The sequence below is a fragment of the Brachycentrus maculatus genome, unplaced genomic scaffold (genome assembly GCF_059751285.1).
Source record: "Brachycentrus maculatus isolate JH-2025_06_01 unplaced genomic scaffold, ASM5975128v1 h1tg000395l, whole genome shotgun sequence".
NCBI classification, from domain to species: domain Eukaryota; kingdom Metazoa; phylum Arthropoda; class Insecta; order Trichoptera; family Brachycentridae; genus Brachycentrus; species Brachycentrus maculatus.
This window is the reverse complement of record NW_028281144.1, coordinates 324,124-349,850: the sequence shown is the minus strand read 5'-3', so window position 1 is coordinate 349,850 and position 25,727 is coordinate 324,124. Positions and strand designations below refer to the sequence as shown.

Genomic DNA, 25,727 nt, shown 5'->3' with positions numbered 1-25,727 from the left:
GAATAGTGACTTGGAAGCCAACAATTGGAAGGATCAGTTGGAGGGAGTAAGTCGTAAGAGGAGATCGACCAGTCGGACGGCTGGTCAGCCAGAAGACACAGAGAAGAAGATGAGTTGGAAGGAGCATTCGGGAAATCAGTGGGATCGATCTCTTGGAGGCCGGCAGTTGGTCGGAATAGCTCTTGGAAGCCAACAGTTGGAAGGATCAGTTGGGAGGAATCAGTCGTAAAAGGAAAGACCGACCAGTCGGACTGGTCGGAATAATGACTTGGAAGCCAGCACTTGGAAGCCGGGACTTGGATCGGGCACTTGGAAGCCGGAGCACTTGGAAGTCGGGGGACTTGGAAGCCGGGACTTGGAAGCCAGCACTTGGAAGCCAACAATTGGAAGGATCAGTTGGAGGGAGTAAGTCGTAAGAGGAGATCGACCAGTCGGACGGCTGGTCAGTCAGAAGACACAGAGAAGAAGAAGAGTTGGAAGGAGCATTCGGAAAATCAGTGGGATCGAGGAGTTGTAAGCAGCAGTCGGGAGAGATCAGGGGGATCGAGCAGTCGGGAGAAATCAGTTAGAAGGAGCATACCTACACCAGGTTTTAAGACTTAAGTGAGGAGAAGAGCGGGAGCTCTACGCCGGGAGAGAGAGAAGATAGAAAAAAGGAAGTTACTCATCCGGAGTATCAAAAGCAGACCCACGCCGGGTCATAAGCCTCAAATTAAGTGCTGAAGCTCTACTAAGAGAAGAAGAAGATAAGAAGCAAGAATCATCGCACGGCGGCCCGTCATAAGAAGAACCTCATCCCAGCATCCAACGGCGCAGCTTTTTCACAATGGATCACGGCGACCTCAGCATCACGGCGCATCTTTTTCACCAAAGGTTAGAATAAGTTTAATTTAAGATAGGATTAATTAATTTTAAGCTAATTTAAGATAGCAGATAAGATTAGTTTAAGTTAAAGTCGCTTTCGTATAATTTTGATATTTTTAATTAAATTAATTTAAGTATATTTTTTGTGCAGAATTTTCTTTCATCTCCCTACCCCTCCTTCTAATACTCCCAAGGTATATCAGCTTGATAAGGTGGGCAACGTCAAACTTATTACTTAAAAATATATATACGAACTCGAAAGATCTGAACTTTTATTGCAAATGCATAGTCTTTTTATGAGTGCGTTCGTTTTTTTGTTCACAAATGGTGGATTTGTTTTACTTTGAGTTACACAAATTCAGCTTTTGTGAACAAAAATGTAGGTACGCTCAAAATATTGTAAATAAACGCTACGAATAAATTATAATTAAAGTTTTAAAAAGGATATTTCCAGGCATCTCCCAATATGTAAGTTAATTCGGAAAAAAATCTCGCATGCGTTTCATTAAGGTTTCTACTAATTTCAACTGTACAAGTTCCAGATAAAGTTTTACTCGAAAAAAATGCAGGTGATATTTTCATTTTATTTTACGCATTCTATGAATTTTGGGTGATTAGGTTGTCAATTTGTAGAAACGTAAAAAGTGATCACTCATAACCAGTCGATGATAGGTCGTAATCCATGTTAATGCCTAGATTTCTTTATTCAACGGACTTCTTTATACATGTATGTATGTTGAGATATTAATAACAATATTAATAATTTGTATATTATTGACCAAAAAACATGGAATATGAAAATGTAATGTAGTCCTCTGCCATTTACATACAAATTACTTAGTAATATTTTATATTAACATTTATGTATTCAATAACTGGAACCATGGAAACAAAGTTGCGAGCAAGCAGTTTAGTATAAACAGTCTTCATCAAATAGTTGGGTACGTGTGAAATATTCAGGGAAAAAAGGCTGCAAGAAATTTAAAAGTGTGTTACCATAAATGAATGAATTATAATGCATCACGGTAGATTGCTCTTGCAGAGCTGATTAGGTAGGCGTTAGACGCAAGTTATTCACTCCAGTTGCAATGTGTGACGTGAGTATGGGACTGGCAAAAAGTGACCAAGATAATATTATGCGCGCGCGCGGCCATCGCCCGCGGCATTGGCGGTCCACGAAGCGTGAATCCCGGAGATGGAAAGAGCTGTTTACTGCGAGCCTTGGCGCCTTACTGCGGCTGTGAGGCAACAGATGATGACTGACCCACATAACACATTAGATAAACGACATAATGCACAAGATAATACCGCATTATCATAATATGTGATTCCTACTGACGTCAGTGATTATGTTATTGCCAAATCTGCTAATTACCTACCTATACAAAAAATCCAAATATCAAGGGCATACTAGTAGAAGTCGTATGAATGTGTTTTGAGATAATGGAGTTTACAGGAGAAAAGCTCATTCTAGGCATTCTTACATTTTAATTGAAATAAAATTCTTACTTGTAAAAAATGCACTTTGGATACACTTATTCATAATAATACCCAAAAATACATTCTTCACTCGTACAATTGATAAATAATAAATTAATTTAAATTTAAAAAAAAGTAATGTGTGTGAATGACAAGTTTTTTTTTCTTCTTTAAACTCCACTATCCCGGAACATGACTGTGTGTACCCAAAATAAATTCCTTAAAATTGAAAAATAATAAATTAATTTCAATGTAAGAGTAGTATGTAAGAATACCTAAAATAAACTTTTCTCGTTTAAACTCTATTATCTTGAAACATGTTCGTTTTTTTAGGAATTTAACAGAACAATTACATCAAGTTTACGCGTATTACAAAACAAGTACTTGTACTGTTTAAATTACAAAATTCCACATTTCGCTCACTCCTTTCAAGAACGTCATAAATCAAAAAACTTGATTTTTCAGGAGAACGTTTTTAAAGTTTAAAAATATAACACAATGTATTAAAAATAAATATCAAGCCAGTTATTGAACATTTTACTGTGTTTTTTCTACACTTAAAAAATATTTGTATATTTATAAAAAAAAATAAACAATACCTTTTCTTCAAAATGCAAAAACAACACTTTCTGCCCTGTAGCGGGTAAATATTATGTTAAAAATATGGCTCTTTTGCTGGGATATAGTACATTTTCTGGGCATTCCGAAAACATGCACAACTGAAAATTGACGAATTTTGATTTATGACGTTCTTGAAAGGAGTGAGCGATTTGTAAAAATACCTGGAAGAGCGACGGGAGGGAGGAAGGGAGGAAAAGGGGAAAGATCAAAGCTCAAATCAAAGACGAAATGACGGACACACCACGATATCAATGTTAAATGATCTCAGCGCTGACAATGTCAAGTTTAACGGATCAAAATCCACTTATTCATCGTGAACCAGTTTTGATGAACGATACCATTTGTAAAATTTTCGTCATTTTGGTTTTGAAATTTCAAATATTTTTTTACGTTCACCAACAGCGTAATTTTATCAAAATTAAGGGCATATTGATTTTTTTGTTTCAAGCAAAATTAGTCTTCAGCTTATCCGCCAATTTTCAACTCCGGTTCGACCGAGATACCCACTTGCCTTTATTAAATCCTTTTAAAACTTCCTTATTTGATGAAAAAAAAATTGCATTAACGATATTAAAATGGTAACGATAGGTAAAATGTTTGGTTAGAATGCGTTTAATACTTATTTAACAAGAAAAAAATACTTATTTTCTGTTATCATTTACTAAGTTCTCTCTAAAGCATTCTCATAATAATGTTTTGCATTAATAATATTTTATTTACAATCATGTCACTGATATCCAAAGCTTAAAGTTTTTATAAAGCGTTTATAATTGTTTTAAAGATTCCTAAGAACTGCGCAATTGGGATGATTCCCATATTGAAACGAGGATCTACTATGTACGGTTCAAAATGTATAGATAGAATGTAGAGAGGGGTTCTATAAATATGCAGAATATATCTGACGGCTGAGCTATTTAGTATGACGCTATGGAATTTAACAACAGTCAGGAATAGCACCAGAGTGATTTCAATTATGATTGCTCCAGTTCCAAATATATTTCAGAAGTATAGTATGTGTTCTCAAATCTACGCATTTGATTGAAAACCACCATCATACACGTACTCTTTATAAACAATCTAACGAGATCTTTCGACGATTGATTCTTTTTTCGTGATTTTGGCCGTCCCAAATCGTAAGGCCATTATCTGATTAATTAAAGCGGCATTCACTTTATATGATTTCAAGTTTTATAATTGATGAAACAAAAGTAAAATCACGATGTATAATTCTCCCATCAATTTCGCATTTCAGTTACAGGTGTTTCGTGATTTTAAACACAGTTGTATTTATATGCATTATGGTAGAGGCAATAAAACATTTCAAGTGTGATATTTATGTTAGAATTCCATATTTTGATTGTGATTTTAGATACGCCGATCTACACGCGCAACAAACTAAGTAAAGTTTACAGCAAATACAAAAATGAAGTACTAATATGTTCATTAAAATTTATCATATTTGAAATAAAATATTGTAGAAAATTAATACAACTAAACAAACTTTTGCACTAAATCATTTCTAAAAAATCCAGTGAAAATAACATTTTATATTAAAGATTGACATAAAGTATACGGTGTCACATATCAAACGCTTATTTTTTTAAACATCAATCACTTTTGTATTAAATATTAGCCAAGAAATACACGGTGTCACATATCGAACACCCAGATTTATTTTTATTCATTTCTGTTATTTGGAATGTAAAATGAATATGTGATAATAATTTGAAATATTTATAGGTAGCATTTGTACAGGTCCGACTTCACTTCATTCGTGCTACTATTATATATATATATATATATATATATATATATATATATATATATATATATATATATATATATATATATATATATATATATATATATATATATATATATATACATATATATACATATATATACATATATATATATATATATATATATATATATATATATATATATATATATATATATATATATATATATATATATATATATATATATATATATATATATATATATATATATATACATTAAGCAATAGATGTCTCAAAAATAAAAGTTGTAAGGTAAATACGGTGTTACATTTTTTTTTACCAGAAATTATTATTGAATTTTAATAAATTACTAAAATTTTATTATTACTTTTAATGCACAATTTTTATATAAATTTGAAGAAACATACAATATCATTCTATCAACATGTATGTATTTCTGTAACATCATAATTTAGATTCTAATGCTAAAAAAATATTCGTTTGCTGAAGTGAAAACGATGAAACGATTTTCCCTTTATGTAATGGTCATTTCAAACCCATTGAAGCGTGCAATACCATACCATCGATAATCGGGCATCTTTTAATATCCAACTACAGTAGCGACAAAAAATTTAATATCTAGTGGTTACTGCTTACCGTGGAGTAAAGAAGAAATATTCCAAGAAGAATTGTTTCCAGTATTGTCCACATTCCAGAGGCAATCGTCTGTAAATAAAAATAATTCATTGATGAAAGACCATTACTGACTTCCAAATTTTCTTGCAAGGGTGCCAAAGATTCTGCCAAATCAATTAAATAATATATTTACTTATTAGTTTTTGACATCTCATTAAAAATTAAGAAAAATATGGAAGTCTGAGCATTTACAGGGCTGACGACCGTCATAGTCTGGTTTAAGTGATACTTTGCACACGTGTAACATTCACCAATTCTACCCATTATTGACAACCACACTACTCAAATTCTTGGAAATTCTATATATTTTAAACAATTTTGAAACATTGTTCTTGAATCACTAGAACTTCACTAAAGTCATCTATTAGTGGGATGAAAAGAAGCTAAGATGATGAGATGTCAAAAAAAAATACGAAAATAACTCCTGTAATTGGAGATAATCCAGATTTTGTGAAAAAGTATTTGGACACACTCAAAATGTTGTAATATATTTACTGGTTATCTTTATCATTTATAAATTTATCTAAGTTAAAGAGGAACAAAAAACAACGAAATTGATTTATTGACTTGGCATTAAGTTTATGAAATAATATGATGATTTGAATATAAAAATAAAACACTTACATACTTACAACTTTTGACTTTATTAATGGAGTTTCGAGAATACAGATATTCTCATGATCAGGTGAAAACACAAAGTAGTTTATTTGTATATTGATGAGAATATTTGTATCTCTCGAAACTAGTTGTTTTATTTACTACAAACTACAAATGCTGTTTTATAGAAGTGTGTTTTATTTTTATAATTAAATAACAAAATTAACGACCAACATTAATATACCAACCATATGCGAAATAAAAAAATAATAAAAAACAGATTTAAGAATAATCCGCGATACTCAAATCGATTTCAACGATTTACATCAACGATTTATTTTGTATTTCACAATATACATACATATGTTACTAACACAAAATACACATATATATAAACGCAATAATAACGAAAAACCCACAAAGGTATAATCTGTGTATGGGAATACTTTTTTTTTAAGTTTCAATAAAGGCCACATGACCATGTGTGGATGAAAATGATAGATATAAAAAATAAATGTAAAAACGCTTATATTAAGATCTCAAATACTTGTTAGTAAAAATGAATAAAATAATAAATATATGCTATTTATGAAAAAAATGCTATTTAAATTTGCTTCCTCATCCATAATTTAATAACGATAAGTATATTGCATATAAAAACTACTAGAATGTACTCAGTTTAGAATATATTATTTTATTTAACTGCAAAGAGTAAACAAAACCTCAAACAAAGAATTGCGAATTATTTGTCTTGCAGTAAAAAAAAGCTTAATTTGTGTGGTAAAATGAGGTAACCCTGAGAATTACAATATTTTTCTTCATTTTCTTCATTCAATCACTGTAGAATCTACACAAAGAAGCCACTTAAACCAGCCAATGACGGGTCATAAGCCCTGTAAATGCCTAGATAGGGGTAGGGGTTGGCTAGGAGTATGTATAGGAGCTTCGAGCTGGAACCTAGCATGTAACAGTCGGCTATCGTACATAATACCCAATTCATAAGTGTGCGGCCCGCAGTGATACCTCACATTGTCCCATGTGGCCCTTGACCAGAAAAGTGTGACGACCGCTGCTGTAGATTGTAAAGGAAAGAAACGAAATATTACGTACTTTAAATCACGGAAATCGTAAACTTCAAACTTAATTATAACAATATAATTATCGGAGCTGATTGCTTACATGTTCACAAATTAAAACATCCGAGTTTGCATTGAACAAAATTTGCATATTGGAATGAATCTAATTAAACGGAGCCATCGGCGCAGTTGAACATGTTTGTTTTAATCAAATGCATGTTATCGAGTTACAGTACACTGAGTAAACTGTATCGCGATGTACGAATCATCGTGATTTCCTTGTATTCTCGACTTTCAATCTACTAATAACGTGTAATCTTGGCCGGCACTTGGGCCAAGTTCACGGTAACCGTTCGGCGTAATGGCCTCGCGGTACGGTACATAAATATGTAATATAAGGTTAAATCAATCAAATATTTTCAAGCTTACTTCTTTATTGCACGCGCTTTTCGACATTTACACGCGCGTTACTTACACGCGTGTAATAATTTTTATGAAAATTTTAATTAAAATTCCCCGATTTTCGAAGTAATTGAATAATTGGCTACATACTGAAATAATACACAGTATTTGTAAGCAAATCGAAGTTGTTTCAAGTTATCATAAAATAAATATTTACACTTATTAACATCTTAAAATAGATGAATAAGATTAAAGAAGTCTGGGTATTTACAGGGTTTATTACCAGTCATAGTCAAACTAGATAATGACAGATCATATGTCACTCACTCCTTTCAACAACGTCATATATCAAAAATCGTAAATTTTCAGCTTTGCATGTTTTTAGAATGTCCAGGAAATCTACTATATCCCAGCAAAAGTGGCATATTTTTAACTTAATATTTACCCGCTACAAGGCAGAGAGTGATGTTTTTTTTCATTTTGAAGAAAAGGTATTGTTTAATTGTTTTTTCAACATAATAAATATTTTTTTAAATGGAGAAAAAATATTCAGGTTTTACTTAAAAAGATATCTGTAGAATAAGTGGCCTGATATTTATTTTTAAAACAATTTATTATATTTTTAAACTTTAAAAACGATCCCCTGAAAAATCAAGTTTTTTTTTATTTTTGACGTTGTTGAAAGGATTGAGCGATGTGTTATGTTGAGATGTATGTTGAGATGTCAAAATGTAAAAATAACTCCTAAGGGAGAAACTTAGATTTGTGAACAAGACTTTAGACACACCCAAAATGTAATTGTTTTGTTGAAAGGACTGGGGGATCTTGTTGAAGTATCTACCTAACTAGCAAAAGCGATATTCGAAGAAAAAACTATCTATATATCTAGCCACCGTACCACTTCCTTGCAGGGGTAGGCAGAGAGAACAGATTCCCACACCGATCTCCTTTTAAAACAATCTTCGTCTCTCCCACATTCATGCACCTCCTCGCACACACCCGCCGGATCCAACTCCCATTATTCGGCGATATTCTAAATTTCTATAAATTGTTCAGTGCTTATTATTTACCTTGCATTTTCGCTGCTTGAAGACCACCACGGCCATGGCCACCGTGAGCGCCATGCACGCGCCCTGCACGGCCAGCAGCGCGCCGCGCACTACGGGGTCCCGCCGCGCGCCGCACGCGCCGCTACTCGTGCAGCTTTCGCACGCCGCCGGACACGCCTGGCACCTGAGACAATAACACACCTAATAAAATACCAAAAAATGCATCTTATTCTCGACTTAATTATAATTATTATATTCTTTATCCATAGAACAAAGGTTCTAAGGATTGACACCCATTGGTGCATAGGGCACTGCATCGTATTGACACAGTGTTATCTTGATCGGCACTAACATGAAGGTAAGGTTATTGATCCTGCGCTTCAGCTACCAGGCCGTAGTAATGTCAAATAAATAATAGAGTGAAAAATGACAAATATTTCTATTGAATTTCCTTAATTTATTCGGCAGTCACTTTGTGGTGATTTTTTTTTAATATACGCTGTACCAAAGTACTATCAAGCAAAATCCGTTAGCTATAGTTAAAAAAATATTATTATATACAATATTTTATCCTACTAGCTTCACGTTTATGACCTACATGAAGAGTTACGTATTATCAATAACCTGCTTTTTTACAGTTACAATACATTAAACGTTATGCCATTATTATTATGTTATAAAAACGATTTAATGAAATATTACGAAATCCAGTTCTAAATTCATGAATCAATGTTTAATATTGTTTAATTTTACTAGAACTTAAACGATTTGTCTTTATTTCCTATAAAAAAATGTTTTATTTAATTAAATTTTCTACTTAGTAAATACCATCATTTCAAAAAATCTACTGTGATAAGTGTTTCGATGCATTCCGCATCACTTTCAAACACCGTGAAAATGATGCGGAATGCATCGAAACACGTGTCACAGTAGATTTTTAGAAATAGTGGTATTTTGTAAGTAAAAAAATGAATAGATTTTCCCACAAAGTGACTACCGAATAAATGAATGAAATTAAAAATAAATCATCTGAAAACAGATGTCGCCTATCACTAAAAAGTTTTACGAAATAAAAATGCATTATTATTTTTTGTCGGTATTTCGAGGCCGAAAAACGTTGGTATATCGATGTTTTTCAAATTATACAAGAGTCAATATATTGCTCCTCAGGAGTGAAACGGTTAAAAGCTTGTGTAACAAAATATTCATTCAAATAATAAAACATAAGCGGTTTATAAACTGGCATATTTGGTCAACACGTTAAGGTTGTCTGTAGATTGAAAATAAACCTGCTGCATATCATTTCGGGACAAATGTTCCGTTATGCATTAGGTAAAACATTATATCAAATAACACCGTTTTAAGCAACTGTATTTTTTGAAAATGTATAAAAAATATATCACTCATACATTATACGTAAGTATATATTTTTTACTCTATTGACCTCGCAATAATAAGTAATGATGCTCTAATAGAAAATAATGGCTTTAAAATCAACTACCGGTAGCGCTTTCCATATGTGATATAAAATTACGTTATGATAATGTTTTTCAAGATTCATTTTGCATCATCGCGTAGTATTTTTTACTGGGTTTATATGTATTTACTTTATAATTTTATGGAAGTACTGGTTTCTTATTTCATATATTATATTCAAGTTTTAAGCTCTAGAGCACCTTCATAGTTAGGGCTTTTGACTACCGTACTAGACATCTGGGTTCGATTCCCAGGTGGGTAAAATAATGTATACATATTTTTCACTTTAATATTAATCCACGTCATTTTAGGTATGTCCAAATCCTTGCCCACAAATCAAGATTTGTCAAGTTATTTTTTTTTTGACATCTTAACATATGTAAATATAAAATAATATGGAAATAAATGTATTTATTGGGCTTACGACCTATGACAGCCCATGACAAGTCGTATGCCTTATAAATAATTAGACTTATTTTTTCTTGAGATGTCGAAATGTAAATAATATTTATTTACTTTTATAATATCAAACCAGACTGGTATCTAAAGCGCAGGGCTAATCAACTTGCCTTCGTGTAATTAACGATGCCATATACAACCAAAATGAGTTTATAAAACGTAAAAACCAAATATTTTCAATAGATTTATATTATCCACTGACACTTCGTGATGGAATTGCATTTTTAATATATTATTAGATTATAACCAATATTTTTAGCTTTTCCACTTTATTTTAATTTGACCAGCGACCGGGTTTCGTCGTTACCGACATCATCAGACCAGTCTGATGATGTCGGTAACGACGAAACCCGGTCGCTGGTCAAATTAAAATAAAGTGGAAAAGCTAAAAATATTGGTTTTAATCTAATAATATATTAAATATTTTCATCTCCATTTTTAAATGCGATATTCTTTTATACAAACCAACACATCAAAAAAACTATTTTTTGCTAAGCGTGGATTATTCTCATGTTTTTATGTAAGTAATAAATTTTTTTTTACTAAATAGTCTATGAAATTATGTATGTATAACTTTGAAAAGGAAATAAAAAGTATCCATTTTTCCGCCTTTTACACCTAAAATATTTACAACTACAAAAAAGTATTATTTTTTGACATCTCAACATTTATAAAGAAGAATATGGAAGTCTGGGCATTGACGGAGCCCTCGACCGTCATAGGCTGGTTTAAGTGATCAATCACTTTACACACGTGTAACATTCACCAAGTCTACCCATTATAGACAACCACACTACTCAAATTCTTGGAACTTCCATATACTCGTACATGGTTCAATTTTGAAACATAGTGCTTAAATCACTAGAATTTCACTAGAGACATCTATTGGAGATAATCCAGATTCGTGAACAATTATTTGAACTTATAATGTTCTACAATAACGTATATGACAGGGTTACAATTTAAACTTGCAAGAACGACGCCGACGCCCTCTTTAGCCGACGCCTATGTAAAGTAGCCATATTACGCTCGTATACTGGCAAGGTAAGCCCAGTACAGCCAGCAGCCTGTACTTGTCAGGTAGTTTAGTGCCACAATGGTCGGAGCCGGGGGGAGCCGTAGTGGAGCTCGGAGCATGCACATAATGTACGGAACACACACACGGCCGAGTACAAAATATGTGAATTCGTAATTCTATGTGCCCTAGCACAGGGGCGGCAACCTCTTGAACCGAAAGAGCCAAACGCGAGTATCAAAACGGGTTGGAAATTTTTAGGGGCCAATTTTTAATTTACACTAATTTTATTGAACAACATTTTTAGTGTGTCCAAATACTAGTTTACAAATCTGGATTATGTCCAATTATGGAAATTATTTTTCAGATTATTTTTTAACATCTCAGCCATAGATGTCTCTAGAGAAATTCTAGTGATTCAAGTACAATATTTTAAAATTAGATCATATATATAAAATTTCCATGAATTTGAGCATTGTGGTTATCAATCATGGGTAGAATTGCTGAATGTTACACGTTTGGAAAGTGATCAATTTAGCCAGCCTATGACGGTCGTAAGCCCCGTAAATGCCCAGACTTCCATATTCTTCTTCATGTTTGATGAGATGTTAAAAAATAATATTTTATTATTAAAGGAACAGATTTTTAATCAGAGCACTTTTGCGCAGATTTCTACATCATAAATGTATAAATCAGCCAAAAAAGATTTAAATACCGGCTTTTTCTAATAAAATTAACAATTTTTGAAGTATCTCTGTTACTCAAAAAATATTTAAAGGTACCTTTGAACATTCAACGATTTATGTTTTTTACTATGCATTTTTCATTTAATAAGTAAAGAACACAGAATAGTATGTTTGAATATTTAAATCATTAACTTTGTGGATCATTATAATATATTTTGGAGAAATAAAATGACTTTGTTTTTTATCCACTCACATTGGATCAAAAAACAAAGTCATTTTATTTCTCCAACATATAAGACAGAATAAAACTAAGATGCATATTTAAAAGTTCTAATTTTTTTTACATATTAATTTTAAACAATAAAATAATAATTTATGTTTAAAATGTCAATTTTAATTTGACAAAGAAAGAGCCACACAAATAGCTTAAAGAGTTACATGTGGCTCGCGAGCCACACGTTGTCAACCCCTGCCCTAGCATAAACGTGTTAACACTAAGTTCGAGTATTTCAAAATGCCTCGCGTGTCACATTTTGTGTTAGGTTTTATTTTCTTTTATATTTCGTACAAAAGGTTTTTCAAAAGGAGAATTATGAAAATCTACCGTACTAAACATGGATACTTTAACATGGTGAAAGAATACTCCGTAAAACACATTTACCATATATAGATGTAATGACTATTATTGCGAATAGAATACAGTAAAACCTCGATATAACGGACTAATTCGGAGAAGGGGGTGTCCGTTAAAGCCTTAATTATGTTTTATAAAAATAAGTTTAAAACAATATTGAGTAATTTTTTGTTGGTGAAAATATGACCACCGTATTTAGATAAAAATAAATACAAATAAAATACTATTTACTAACTTTGAACACTCGTCGTACAGTATCGTTGCTGTTTGATATCGACGCGCTTGCTTTCAGTAATCCTATTTTCATAAAGGAATCAAGTTTTGTTTGAAGACACTTTTAAAGTTCGCTGTTTTTTTGTAATTAACTTTCTAAAATTACAAAAATGCGTAAAATATTTATGGAGCGTATTTTTGTACGTTTTATCCAAAGTTCGTTAATAAGAGGTCCATGATATCGAGGTTTTACTGTAATGAAATTCTTGCCAACTTCGATTATATTACGGGATTAATGGGAGAGAAAACGAAAAGAAGGGTATGCGATGCCATTTTTTAAATGATATATGATCCCTTACTATTATTTGTTAACTTGTTTATTATTTATTGATATAGCATTAACTTTGTGGAATGGCATAGTGATTGAAATATTTTTTGAATTACCTAACGTCCAAGTACCTAACGTCAAATCTAGCTGAGCTTTATGCAACACCGCTTATCATGTCTGTACTTAGGCTTCAACCTTATAAGCTTTAAAGTTGATACCTATTTTAAGTGGATTTACTCTTTGTGATTAAAATTACTACAGTTTCATGTAATTCATAAGTAAAAATTATAGTAAAAAACACTCGCTGATCACGCTCACATGATCAAAATGTTTAAATAAAACACTCGCATAAGACCACTTCTGGTTCAAACCCGCCCAGTTATAAGGCAACGCACCTGTATCAGTACCTAAATTATTTATTGCTTATTTGTTTGTATTTTCAGTCGATGATGAGAACATCTGTAGTACTCGAATCGAGTCGTTTTTACATAAACAACCCAAAAGTGGTTTAACACGATTGTTTGATTTATATATTGAAAAAGTAGATCCTTTTAACAGGTGGATAAAGAAAATAAAACATGACAAATATTTGAAAGTGGATTTAAAAAAAAATCTACTTGCATGATGATAAAATGCATAAATGTGTAGTAAGTAATGAATGTATTAAAAATATTGCATCGTGTGACGGGCTAAGCCTTCTCCTTCGGTAAAATAGCGTGATGATTAGTTATTGCAAACCTACCTGTCTATAAAAATGTACATTTAGTAAAATACTTAATAAGGAAGTCAGAAATCATGTCGAAATACTCCATTTATAAGGCCATTTAATTGACTGACTTTTTTGTCAAGAAAAAAATTATCAGCACGAATTAAAATTATTTATTTTTGACATCTCAAAAGAAAGAAGTTTTAGAATATAAGGAAATCTAAGTATTTGTGTCGCCTACTTTCAAAATCCGCCAGATCCAGTTTTATACGATTTTAAAATAAATAATCTATCGGAATGCCAATTCTGGGTTTTATTGTTTTAAATATTTATATACTTGAAACTTCTGCTAAAAAATACTTAAAAACAGCGATGCATTTCAAATTCCTCCAAATTCATGAAACTTGCCTTCTGACCCGTATCGGCCAATCAGAGAGCGGGGATAGATCAAAAATTAAGATGACGTCATTATCGGTTTGTGTCTCGTGTTTTTTTTAAATACTGAATAAAAAATCTAAAAAAATGTTACAATTCTGTATTTCATAATATTTTATTTAAAAATAGACAAATCTTTTAAACATAAATGTTACTTGGAGAATTATGCATTTTTTGGAAAATCGACTGAAATGAATCTGGTGGATTTTGAAAGTAGGCGACACATTTATAGGGCTTACGACCTATCATACTCAATGACAAGTCGTAACCCCTGTCAATGTCCAGGTATTTATATTTTCATGTATAAAATTTTATCGGTCCTGTTGAAATATCAATGAAAATCCTTGACCGCGGGACCTCAGGCCGACTCTTAAAAACTAACTCACAAAAATAATTCGCTTGAAAGGATATTATTTATTGATTTGGCATTAACTTTGTGGAATGGCATGTTGATTTTTTAAAATAAAACTCTTGTATTGTTTTTTTGTGATTACCCGTCTATGAAAATATCTGTAGTTTTCGAAACTAATCGTGGGAAATAATACTGAACTAGTGGTCTAATACAAGTGTTCAATTTTTTATTATCGCTTATAAGGATATTAGTTTTGAAAAATAGCTTATAAAAAACACGTAAAGACCAGAAAAAATAAGCAAATTAAATTCTCTTAGTAGGCATAAATTCAATTAGATGCAAAGTTCTCTTACTTAACGTAGATTTATACAATATTATTTTTTAAAAAACGAATCACCGAAGAAGAATATCCATAAATATTAATGTTACTACAGAACTGACTAACAATAAATTTATATTGGTTGAACTAGGAAAACGACTTCCGATAAATGACGCAAAATATCGCTGACTCGAAACTTTTCAGGACTTGCTCATAATTTATGGGGAAGTCACACTTGACGCATTGATATTACAAATATTTTTATTATTATCACCATTTTTACTGTAGTTTGAAATCTTCATATTGTAGACTGAAAAAGCTGACATTTCGCTCACTCCTTTCAAGAACGTCATAAATCAAAAGACGTGATTTTTCAGGAGACCGTTTTTAAAGTTTAAAAATAAAATACAATGTTTTAAAAATAAATATCAAGCCACTTATTGAACATTTTACTGTGCAACAGATTTTTTTAGGTAAAACCTGAATGTTTATTCTCCATTTGAAAAATATTTAGTATATTTAAAAAAATAATTAAACAATACCCTTTCTTCAAAATACAAAAACAACACTTTTTGCCCTGTACCGGGTAAATATTAAGTTAAAAATATGCCTCTTTTGCTGGCATATATGGTACATTTTCTGGGCATTCCGAAAACATGCTCAACTGAAAAATGTCGATTTTTGATTGATGACGTTCTTGAAAGGAGTGAGCGATTCGACGTAAAATAATGAAATTTATAGTTGACATTTCGACGGTAGTGGCCTCAGAATAAAGGAAAGGAAATGAGTTTGGATTTGAAATTAGTCAAAAATTATTTCAGATCAATTATGATTTACGTTCATCCATTCAGAGATGTTTCATTTACGTAATGCTGTTACTGTTCTTGGATGTTGAACTTATTTATAGTCAAACTGATGCTAAGACGTGCCTACCTACTTTCACATGAGAACACGAGCACGCAACATAGTCCCAGAAACCAGCGACCATTACAAACATGGTCAGTAATGATAGGTATCTGTGTAGGTACATACAAATGTAATTTTTAGTTAATCAGTAGAATTTTTTATCATCAAAAAGTTTGTGAGGAACTCAGTAGACAGCACTACAGGTTTGTATCCGGGAAATCAAATTTGTGATTAAATAATAATTACAATGTTTTTTTTTAAACTTACTAACCATCACGCCGCTTCCCCGCAGGGGTAGGTAGAAGGGATAGAACGTCATATCAATCTGTCTTTGCACACAATCTTCGCTTCTTCCACATTCATACATCTCATACATCCACGCCCATTATTCCGACTACCTGTACACTACAAGTATTTGAAATACTTGATCATGCCAATTTTTTCTTGGTCTTCCACTGATTCTATTACCAAACACATTTTCCTTATAAATTTGTTTAATTATCCTTTCACTCATTCGATTCACGTGCCCAAACCATCTCAACCCACCTATCTTAATTTATCGATAACGCTTATCGATACATATATTATTTTTTGATTTCGCAAAACTATGTGGAATAACATGATGATTTGAATATAAAAACAAAACACTTGAAAGATGGAAAGTTTATTCATAGAACTACGATTAGTTTCGAGAGCGAGAATGTTCTCATCATCAGGTAAAAATACAAAAAACAGTTATATTTTTATTTTCACCTGTTAATGAGAACATCTGTAGTACTCTAAAGTAGTCGTCTTTACATTAATAAACTCAGAAAGTGGTCTTACACAGGAGGTTTATTTTATATTTACATCCAACACGAGTTCGTAATGCAACCAACAAGGGAATTTTCGGTATAGCCAAGGAACCTCCATTAAAACGAGGAATAAGCGTAAAGCGATGTGAACTGATAGGCAAAATCATGGTGTAGCCGAGAGACTACTCTTTAATAGAGAGCTGTAGAATAAAATTGGTTTATGGCTTAGGTTTGAGTAAAATAAAATAAATATTACGGCATGGTTAACTTATATTGTTTCAAATATATTAAATTACCTATTGAATTTATTCTAGAGCTACCTAATACGATATTATTTCCTGCTCGATTTCGCTCTACTTGTTTACCACAAGTGATAAACCATGTTTGCGGCAGAAAATATTTTAGAGCTGACTAAAATCCCAATATTACTCTGACCATTTTATTGATGGCCTCTAAAAACTATTTTATTGTTTAAAAAAAAATGTTTTAAAAGTGATAAGAAAATAATGAAGAAATTATAAACCCTTTTCGTTATGAATCAAATTATAAAAGGGGTTGTGAATAATTCGTTCGCCGATATAACTTTTTATGGGCCTTTAATGAATGTTAAAAAAGCAAAACATGAATGCGTTATTTGTTAAATGGGATACCCGAGAATTTAATTTAAAATCGAATTACCGATATGAATACATCCTTTGAAACCCCATTTCGCAGTCTTTTTACACTCAGGGTGAACGGGGGGGTGTGGTATTGGGTCGTATTCGGCACAGCGGCCGGCAGTAGGAGATTCAGCCGTATAAAATTGAGTGAGCAAAGTCATAAAATGTAGATTTGCCCGGTTTCCGACGAACACGAACCATTTCCCAAACACAGGAGCGTAGTTGTTGCTGCAAACGCGTTTCCCGTGGAAATTTTATAGCCATTGAAATTTCGTTTGCTTCCCAAATCGGTTTACACAATGAAAAAAGTGTCACGGGCAATTTTTCGACAATGCCGGTTTAACGGCGATACACGAGTTGCTAGCACAGGGAACGCCATTTACACTTATTTAATGCGTACTTGCCAAAGGGTCATAATGCAATTATTCTTGTAATTTACAATTTAATAAGGTTGTTACGATGTTACTATGCTGTTGACATTTTGAACTTTTATAATAAGCGAAAATAAAAAGTTATGTAATCTTTAAACAATTCATTGTAAACGAAAACATTGAGAAATCAAAAATTATACCTAAAACTGTTATAGGTACCTAAAAATTAAAATAATATTCAAATATACAGATTAAAACTTTTTTTCCTATGACTTTTTAAATCGATAAGTGCTTATACACTTCTTAGTCTAATTTTACACTTTGTTGAGAATTTCATTTCGTATTTTTTTTATTTATTTCAAAAAGTATTATATACATAAGTCATATTTATATTATTCCTGATGAGTAATTTACATTTCTCAATTTGGAACATGGGATTAAGGGTTAACAAGACTGAATCACAAACGAGAAAGTTACAAAAATAAATAAATAAAACAATATAAAATAATAAACGAGCACAGTAAAAAGGCATAATAATATGAAAAATAAGGTGAGAAGCATGTTTAAAATAAACAAATTCTTAGTGTGTGAGTTTTTTAAAAGGTGTATGTCATGTTTTGATACTGTTGGAAGTGGCTTATGATAATAAAAACGGATTAAAACAAATAAACTCGTTTTATATCCATTACTTCAACTTGCTTGCATTAGTTCGTAATTCAATATGGACTTGATGAAAAAAAGACTTTTTCAATACATATTTATTTATATTTTTCCAAACTCTTATCATTCCAGTAAAAGGAACATGCATATGAAACTGCGTTCATTACCCCTATGAATACACATTATTTATAAATCCCTTAATAAAAGGTGTATTAAAGAGATAGGAATGGTCTTCCAAAAGGATGAAGTCAGATTTAGGTATCTACGTATCTGGTGGACGATGATAAAAAATGTAAAAAAAATAGTAGGCCTCCCAAACAACCCCTCACATTCCAGAGACAATCAAATTATTTTAGCAAACACAATATTGCTGGCGCGCAATACGAGTGTGTTTGTAAAAGAGAAACCTTTTTGTTAGGAAAATATTTAGTATCATCGCAAAAAACAGCAAAATAAAAAAAAATACTTAGAACTAACAGACATTTGTACTAGAAAAAGTACTTTGTTCTCAAATTTCAACCTAATATTTCCAAGTATAATATTATTTGTTTAAAGTGTTTACTGCGATACCACTATCGCACCATTACTCCTGAAGAGGAAGCTCAGAAGTAAAATCTTATCACATTATTCTCACCCCCCCCCCATATGTCCATAACACATATTATGCGATCCCTCGGACGAATGTGCGGCAAAACGATGTATGATGGATGGTGAAATAACGAAAGAATACAAGGCTGAGATAAGTTTTATCGATTAAATTTAGAAAGGTGTGTTGAGATAGTTTGGACATGTGGAATGAATGAGTGAAGAAAGAACGGTAAAACAATTTACAAGGCGAACGTGTTTGTAAATAAAAGCAAAAGGAAGATCGAGGTAACTTGGTATGAACAAGTATTTTAAATATATGAAAATGGTCAGGTCGGGAGTCGGAACAATCGGCGGGTGTGTATAAGCAGATGCATGACATCGTAGAAATTAATTCTGAATCTGTATTATTATTATATGGTATTTCTCACAGCTTTATATTCCATAGTCTAGTTTTTAAATTGATGTTAAAGCTTCATCCAACAATTTAATAGCATCGAATCTGCTTTCATTCTTCTTCCATAAATTTCATTTTCTTCGTCTACTCCATAACCGCACAATGCCAGCAGTTAATAATGGTATAGCCACTTGTGGTGCCATGTCCTTTTGTATATACAAACACATATCGCTCACTCCTTTCAACAACGTCATATATAAAAATCGTCAATTTTCAGTTGTGCGTGTTTTTGGAATGCCCAGAAAATGTAATATATCCCAGCAAAAGCAGCATATTATTAACTTAATATTTACCCGCTACAGGGCAGAAAGTTTTGTTTTTGCATTTTGACGAAAAGGTATTGTTTTTTTTTTTAAATAAACTAAATATTTCTTTTAGGATTTTTATGAAGTATGTGGAAGTTTTTGGTGAGTATTTTAATGATGTATTGTTTTTGATTTAAAATAAACCCCGATGATGACAAGGTACTGTCAAACCGGTAAGTTAAATTGTATTAATAAAAAAGTGGTGAAAACAAAGTTAATTAATTTTTTAAAGAAATTATAAAATGTGCCACAAAGTATCTGCGGAAAACATGCAAGAAATAAATATTTTTCAAAAGGAGAAAAAACGTTCAGGTTTCACCTAAAAAGATGTTGCATAGTAAAAAGTTCAATAAGTGGCTTGATTTATTTTCAATACATTTCATTATATTTTTAAACTTTAAAAACGATCTCCTGAAAAATCAAAATTTTTGATATATGACGTTGTTGAAAGGAGTGAGCGATATATGCATAGCTGTGTAATGTATATGATATATCTGAATAATGTCCAACCCCTACATCAAGCAACCCTTCAGTCCATTTGACCAATTGATTAGTACATTATGTATAGTACATCAAATTTGAATACGATCCACATGCACTGACGTTCTCATGGGTATTCAAATTTGTAGGGTAAACAAATTGAATCAAACGTCACATTTACTATTTCATATTTTTAGAATAAAAAAAATTTTGTAGTAAAATAATTCATAAATAAATTTTAAATAAAACACTTGTTTTTTTTTTACCATGTGAGTATTATATTGTTACGAATAGTCTAAGAAGCTACAGATGCTTCCAAAAATAGTAATAATAAAATATTCAGGTGGTAAAAAAAACAAATTCTTTATTTACTATTTTATCATGTCTTAACGCAAAGTGTATGTCAAAACAATAAATAACATAAAATAATTCATATTTTGTAATAAAGTATTAATCACATAAAATACAAACATAGAACGAATCTCTCTCTGATCTCAATCGTATGGATTGGTCTGCAGCAACAGATGAAATCTCCTTCGCCATTCTAGTCTATTTTCCGATGAACGAATACAACGTTTATAATAATAACAATCTATATTTTTTTTCTTCATACAAAACTATTATTTATTTGTTTACAACGGAATCCTGGTTCCAACCCCAATGTGTAGAAGTAAAGCATAGAGTTTGCAAAAGAAGGATGAAAATAAACTAAATGCAGTCAAATGCGATCCCTCAGACGAATGTTCATCAAAACGATGTATGATACGATGTCCGAATGGTGATATAAGGAAAACACGCAAGACCGAGATAAGTTTAATAAATTAGAGATTAAATTGAGAAAGGTGTGTTGATACCGTTTGACCATGTGGAAGAAATCTGTGAAGTAAGAATATTAAAACAAATGTAGAAATAGAAGCAGAAAACATCATTCCGATAATACCTCAGGGTCGACATTAAAAAATCGTTTATTCAAATAAAACGTACACTTTATTCGATAAAACAACAACGACTGTTGAAGCGCCTTTGAGGTAGTATTTTACTAAAATGGCGCTATTTATGTAGGTTGTCTTAAACTATTATTATATAGCTTTCTCCACCTTTTTTATATGACCAGTGACCGGACATCATCGATAACGACATCATCAGACTGATAGTGTAATGACGTCGATATCGATAAAATCAGTCACTGGTCAAATAAAATATAAATATAAATGCCTAATAGTTGCTTTATTAAGTAAAATAGAGTTCCACCAACAAATTTTACAAAACTCAAAAGTGCCTTTTATTGTTGAAGAGTAGTTGACCAAAGAAATTTTTCAGAAACATATTTTATAATGGAAACAATATTCGTAGTTTACGTAAGCTGCCTTACTGCATTCTTACTACATATAAATAAATAAAACTCTCATATGAAATAATTTTCCATTCATAACCTCTGTTGATTATTCACATACGAAATGGATCGCTTTCGTAAGGTTGATTTGCTCAGTATTTCATGTTTTCCGGGAAAATCGAATAAAATATTCGCATTTTTTTCTTTGATATCAGATTATCCATCTTGTGCGTCTAATTACATGTCACCCTCTGTTGAGCTTTCCGAGTCGTTCAAAGGTTCAAGTGGTTCTATACTCGTCCAAACATTGAAATCGCTCCACCGAGCAGATAATCAATGTGACGAAGGTACGACGGTTCTTGGCGTAGGTAAATGTTCACTATTTACACGTTTACAAACAATATTTCTCTAAAGAATGAACTACCCCACAAACTCCACTACTAATTACAATAGATCTACCTGTATGTATTTTTTATACAACAGAACAAAAGTTAACGTCCAAAAGTCCGCCTCCGTGGTGTAATGGTTAGCATGTTTAGGTGCACTAACGTGCTGGAGGTCCTGGGCTTGATTCCCAGGGGGTTGAAAATAAATATTAGTGATTTTACACTCCAATATTTATTAAATATTATCCTCAACTGGTTCTTGAAGCGTAGGAGGTAACATTTGAGTTAATTATTTTTTTTAAACACAATTTTTGTATTGAATGAAATAAGTTGTTCTTGGAAAGAGTTATCGAAAGATAATAGTTATAAAACTTATGAAATTATTTTTTCAATGAATATTCTAATAAACAAACCAAAATCCAATATGCATTCTGAAAAAATTAACCGAGACCCGACGACCGGTTCTATGTATTGTTAGAAGCTAACTGAGTTTTATTAATACGATTTCGGCTTAAATCTATCCAATTATTATATCTCTTTACTTTCCTTTGTGCATTTCTGTTAGTTTATAATTCCTTTGTGCATTTTTCAGTTTTAAAATTGATTTCAAACCTTAATTGAAAATTTTAATAGTAGCAAATCTGGTTTCATTATTTTTCCATAAATTCCGTATACTTTATCTACTGCGAAACCACTCAATGCCAGCAGAAAATAATGGTATAGCCAATTGTAGTCCACATATCCTTCTGTATTATATCCATATGTATTATATCCATATGTATTACACATATGTATTTTTTATACAACAGTACAAAAGTTAAACAAAATTGGTAAAATACAGGATATTTATACATTTAATCGTTGTTCGAATATTGGCTGATCTGTGAAAATAAAACTGGAGCGGAAATAAGCAGGGGTGTATCAACAATAAAGCCATATCCGCCCCTCGGCAGAATACAGGGTTGGCGCCCGCAAACCTGACCGGCCGATAGCGCGACCCGCCATAACCAGATGTGGCGAACAAAAAACAGACATGTGGCCAATTGATAAATTTTATCGCTTATATTTTCCCCCTTACGGGAAAATCGAAATATTAAAATGAAAGAAAAAATATAAATTCTTTAGCGGGCGTTTGTAGGGAAGTTATCGAGTTTAAGAACCGATGGTATTGACAATCAAACATTAAAATCAAAACTAATAGATCACAATAGTATTTTTTGTAATCATAACTACTATAATAACCATAATGCCGCTTCCCCACGGGGTAGGCAAAGAGAATAGAAGGCCTCACCACTCTGTCTTTGCAAATGATCTTCGCCTCTTTTTTTTTTGGCAATGCACCCAATATTGAATGATACATGGAGTATTTTTTTGTATTTAAAAAAAAGGCATTGTTAACATTGTGGTATGGTTATATAATATACGGTAGTCACGAAGAAGTGTATTTAAAAGTGGTATTACACAAAGTGAATGATGAATGATAAGGAGAGTGTGATACATGAAGTCACTGGTCTATCACCAGTTTCCAGATTATTCATGGTTTTTGGGACATCCAGTACGTATGTTTGTACGAATAAGTACATAATTATGATATGTGATACAAATGTGTATGTATTTACATATTAATACGTTGATCGCGTTAGGAATCCACCTCATTTTATTAATCCTGGGAGAGAGTGGATGGGTTTTTAATCGCAGTAAAGTTGTAATGAGAGAAAAACACCCTCGATAACAATCCCCCCCAGTGCCACACCCACCCCCCAGTCTCCGGTAAACACCACTACACTCTAATGTATAATGTAATTAACTTAAGTATTATGGCCAATCGAATGAGAACTAAATACACAGGTAGCTAGGTGAAATTTCACTGCGGTAATTTGTATGTTTTGCGATTATACGGCATTAGTTACGTTTACGTTTCGAATTAAGTCATCGTTACAACTCGATAACATTATGCCTACACTTAAACTCGCATTTTAAATACAATATGAACACAACTTAATTTGAAGAAAATTATCATAATTATTTTATTGTATCGTAATTTTGGAATTACTGAAGATGTATCATCTTTATCGGTGCCTGATACTGAAATACATAACATTTCATGTAAACGCTATTGAAACAATGCACTAATATAATTTGAATCGAAGAATGCCTATAAAATATATCAACACTTAAGTTCTTACAATTTTACAAAAGTTTAATTGAAATGCCAACTTTTGCGTAAAAATACTACATACACAACCTAGTTTGTTCACAAAAATAAAAGTCAGTTTCAAGGACGCTCTTCAACATCAATAAGATTTGAAAAATTTGTAGAATTCTATAAATACATGAAAAAAGTTTTTTTTCCCACCTTTATATTGAAACACGCGTAATACGTTGACGTGTGTTGCTATCGTATTTATAAAGTGAATACAATAAAATAAAATATTAATGGGAGTGTGTTTTCATTTAATAAAAACGAATGTTTAATTGAACTAATTCGATAAATCTAATCACTTACGCAGCGTAAAATTAAGTAGCATGCAATAATTTAATTTAATGTTCTACGGATTTGTGAAATGAATTTTCATTGCCATGAGTGAAGTTACAGTAGAGAAATCTCGAGTAACAGCATCGTGAAGCTTTATAAGAGTTTTCAGACGAAAAAAAAAGAATTTTTCCGTGAAGAAACAGAAAAACAAATCAAAATTATTTAATTGCATAATTAATGGATGATTTAAATATACAATATATGTAAACATGTTTATATATATATATATATATATATATATATATATATATATATATATATATATATATATATATATATATATATATATATATATATATATATATATATATATATATATATATATATATATATATATATATATATATATATATATATATATATATATATATATATATATATATATATATATATATATATATATATATATATATATATATATATATATATATATATATATATATATATATATATATATATAGAACACTACACATCGATTACATTCGGTACATGACATTTTATCTACGTTGTATAAATAACTTTAACGTTACTCCTTTTCGATATATAGACAGTAAAATTTGATTAATTTTCTATTCGATATCAAAAACTTCCTAACAAGAAATAGTTCCGGCAACCCGTTTCAAAATTCCAGTGTCGTCATATCGAAATAAAAGTTCAGTAGTTAAGGTTAATTTGTCTATATTACGTCGCTGAATTTTTAACTTATCACTATAATTTCCACCCTGGGCATCAAATCTTTCTGTGCGTATCATGTCAGGTCCCCCTGACGTCGACTATCACTTGAGAGTAATTGTCCTTGCCTTGGACAGCTCTAAACAGTGCCTCGACGATTTGACGAAATTTGACATTACCTATATTCGATATAAATTAATATAATTTTTGCTCGCATTCACTTTCTGACAATACGCGTCGACGAATGGTTTCAAAATGCCATAGAAATAAATATCCATGTTATATGAAACTTACGTTACCTATTAAACAATATGAAGTTAACTTTATTTTGTTTATTGTTTCGGCATTAACTTTGTGGTAAGACATGTTACAATGATTAAAGAAAACACTTGTTTTTTACCACTTGAGTTTTATTATAGACTACATGTTTCAGA

The 25,727-nt window shown here is 31.5% G+C and overlaps 1 protein-coding gene across 5 annotated transcripts in view; it reads right to left on the bottom strand.

Annotated features, from left to right (window-relative positions):
- smog (G-protein coupled receptor 158 smog) overlaps positions 1-25,727 on the bottom strand; it is a 106,391-nt gene that overhangs the window by 35,940 nt on the left and 44,724 nt on the right. For all 5 annotated transcript variants that reach the window (XM_088270763.1, XM_088270764.1, XM_088270760.1 and 2 more), the window contains exons 7-8: positions 8,548-8,710; positions 5,364-5,432 (exon numbers count right to left, since the gene is read on the bottom strand). In XM_088270763.1, the coding sequence (XP_088126889.1) occupies positions 5,364-5,432; positions 8,548-8,710 (232 nt within the window). The remainder of the gene's footprint in view (positions 1-5,363; positions 5,433-8,547; positions 8,711-25,727) is intronic.